The sequence below is a fragment of the Lygodium microphyllum genome, chromosome 8 (assembly GCF_053477565.2).
Source record: "Lygodium microphyllum isolate KBCC chromosome 8, Lygodium_microphyllum_v1.1.10, whole genome shotgun sequence".
Taxonomy (NCBI): domain Eukaryota; kingdom Viridiplantae; phylum Streptophyta; class Polypodiopsida; order Schizaeales; family Lygodiaceae; genus Lygodium; species Lygodium microphyllum.
Window position 1 is genome coordinate 8442979 of NC_141142.1, and position 3350 is coordinate 8446328.

General features: G+C 43.6%; 1 protein-coding gene across 1 annotated transcript; it reads left to right on the top strand.

The window, feature by feature from the left end:
• Positions 1 to 963: 963 nt before the first annotated feature.
• Positions 964 to 2845, top strand: LOC148031947 (serine/threonine-protein kinase-like protein At3g51990). Its single transcript, XM_087682537.1, has one exon. The coding sequence runs from the start codon at positions 1268 to 1270 to the stop codon at positions 2744 to 2746; it is 1479 nt and encodes a 492-aa protein (XP_087538663.1). The 5' UTR covers positions 964 to 1267; the 3' UTR covers positions 2747 to 2845.
• The last annotated feature ends 505 nt before the right edge of the window (positions 2846 to 3350 follow it).

Below are 3350 nucleotides of genomic sequence, written 5' to 3' on the forward strand. Positions count from 1 at the left end.
CTCACTATTAAAGATAGAGGGGGAGTGTATATATATATGGCACACACAATGCTAGGGTGTATTCAATAGCCATTCTACATAGGTGGATCACTTGTGCACATTGAATAAGTGGGACAACTTACACCATCTCTCGGTAGTGTCTGTGTGTGTATTGTTAATGTATATAAGGTAGACCTAATTCATTTCAACTGAAGCACACAAAAACAATAGAAGAGAGCAAAGCCCAATAAGCTTTTCTTGATGTAGGAGATAACCTTATGTTTTGGTGGCATAGAACTCCTCCACACTAGCCCTTATATTAAAAGCTTATTGTGACGTTGTGCTAACTATTAGTGTGTGGTTTGTTCATATTTGAGCTTATCTTAAAGCTTAGCATGATGTTTTGTTAACTGTCGATAGTATCCCAAACTGTGTTCATCCTGTACGATAAGAAGACTTCAATGCCTCTATTCAATTTATTGCTATTGTGCTGGCTTTACAGAACATACCTTTTGCTCTTTTGTCTTCTTCATGAACAAATCAGAACATGTCATGCCTTTTGATGTAAGTGTGCTATTGAAGACCATGACTAATTATTATCTAGTCAAGTAGCAAGTGAACATCAAACAACAAGGATGAATTGAGTGTGAACCCATGGGTAGGTTGAAGGGACATAAGTACTGAATCAACTCTGGTAGTCATAAATAGGTTGAAGGCATTATAACTTTATCTAGAGCATGGACTCCTTAGTTGGCATAATAGGGAGAAACAAGTGGTGGATTGGTTGTGGGCAAGCGATAAGGAAAGAATTGTGTCCAAAAAAGGTTTTGAAAGCTCAATACATAAACAAGATGCAAAGGTCAAAACTAGAAATGACAATCGTAGCCGGTTATTGACAAGAATAGCCATAGGAACGGGCACTAGCATGATGCATCCATCCCGTGCTCGTGTGAAAGGCAGCAAAGCATTCAGCAATCTGGTGTGAATTTTGAAAGTGTCGTCGCTCAGTGCATCAAACGCAAGTCATGAGCCTCCTCCAACCGGTCAAGTTCTTCTTTCACTTACCTAGCGCTAGCGCTCCTGTGCCGGCGAGCGGCGACCATTTATTTGACAATCTCTCTCTCTCTCTCTCTCTCTCTCTCTCTCTCTGTGTCTGTGCGGCTCCGGTAGCCCGTATTGTTGTTGGTGCATGCAGTCATATCCATCTCTCCCTCATCTCCCGGTGCTTCGGCTGCTTGTGAGAAGAAGAATTCTTCCACATATTGAAGGAAGCTAGGTATCTATAGCCATGATGGGATATCTTTCTTGTAAGATGGGATCGTCCGTTGTGACCTGCGAGTCGCATAAGAAGGAGAAGCAGCATCCATCGCTGAAGGTGTTCAGGTTCAAGGATCTGGAGGCCGCCACGGGGGGGTTTGCGATGGAGACGCTTCTGGGGAAAGGCAGTCATGGATGCGTGTACAAGGGGGTGCTTGCTGACGGGATGCTTGTGGCAGTGAAGAGGCCATCGATCGGTCGCCGGATTCTTCAGGACGAAGCCGCCTTCGACAATGAGATCCGCATCCTCTCCAAGCTCAACAATCCTCGCCTTGTGAGACTGGTAGGTTTCTCTCACGATTCCAAAGAGAAGCTTCTGGTTGTTGAGTTCATGCACAATGGTACCCTCTATGATATTTTACATCATGCTCCGGAACCCCTCAGCTGGTCCAAGCGTGTTCATCTCGCCCTGCAAATAGCCCGAGCAGTATTGGACCTCCATAATTTCTCGCCGCCCATCATCCACCGTGATATCAAGTCTTCTAACATCCTGATTGACAGGCACTGGAATGCAAAGCTTGGGGATTTTGGACTTGCACTTTGTGGTCAGCAGGCTGGGGCTCTCATGCCACCTGCTGGCACCCTTGGTTACCTTGACCCTGAGTATACAACACCTGAAATGCTTAGTACAAAGAATGACGTGTTCAGCTTCGGCATCCTGCTGCTAGAAATTTTGAGTGGCAGAAATGCTATTGATGTACATTATAACCCTCCAAGTATATTGGATTGGGCCATTCCACTCATTAAGGGTGGGCAGGCGATGGCTATTTGTGATCCTAAGTTGCAACCACCCAGAAGCATGTCGGCATTGAAGCAGCTGGCCACACTGGCTGCTCGATGTGTTAGAAGCAAAACCTCGAGACGACCTGATATGGGTGATGTAGTGCAACAATTGCATGGTATTTGCCGAAGGATCTGCTACCCGATGTTGAATGGCATCACTCTTAAAATGAAAAGGAATATGATTGGAGGCCAGAAGAAGAACGTCCTGCTTAAGGAGCCCAAGGCTCCAGCAATAGTGCATCCAAAAATGTTGAGGGCAGGATGCCCGAGGAGTCCAAGGGTTTGTGATGGAAGTCACAATTCTTCCGGAGGCAGACTAAGAGATTTGAAGTTTGAAGTAGAATCAACCATTGAACAGGCAGAAGGTTTCGATGCACTTGATAGTTGCAGCTATAATACAGTATTATTGCAAGCACCACAAAATCAAGTAAAAGGTTTGGAAGTTGAACGGACATGTCTTGTTGACTTGTTTAGAGAACCTGCACAGTACGTGATTGGTACTGTTGTCGAACATTCACATAATCAATCAGAGAATCTTTGTCTAGGTGTCAGTCCTGAAGATGGACAGTGTTGTTCAGATCTTAAGAATCCAAGCAAGGATAACGAGGATTGCAACCTCTCTACTCCTACCATAACTATCTGGGGAAATGATAATCCCCACTTATGAAACTGACTAATTGTGTCACATGTATTTCTCAGCGTGTTTGTTGGTCATTTCTTCATTTGTTATATGCCAATTTTTGATTCAAATAAAGCTTGTATCTCAGAACTATCAGTCAGGCTCACACCTTTTGGCTGATCAAATCAGATTGTCCATTAATTTATTTGTTACATCGAGCTGTGGCCATCATGTTGTTTGCAGTCTCTGGTTTCCCCTGGCTGTGCAGATGTTTAGTCATGTATTTGGATAGGTGATTGCGATGTGCTTTAGCTGGAGGAACAGAATAGTGTGCCAGATGGTTGGAGTTTTTCTGGTCTCAATGCAAGGGAGTTTTGCATGCCTTTTGCTTTACTGTAAATGAGCTGTCCAACTGATCAATGCACAATGTGCTTAGGGCAACTATCCTGTCTGTCTGTGTACGTAGGTCAAAGATTAATTTTAACATGTTACTGATGTTATCTGGTCTCAATCCTTTTAGAAATATGTCCAGGTTTGTTATGATAGAACAATGTGTGGAGTCATTAGACAAGATGTGATTGCGAGTTTTACAAGCTAGATGATATTTAACATGCTTGCTTTTTCCAGAAAAGCTAACGGGTGTCTTTGGGAT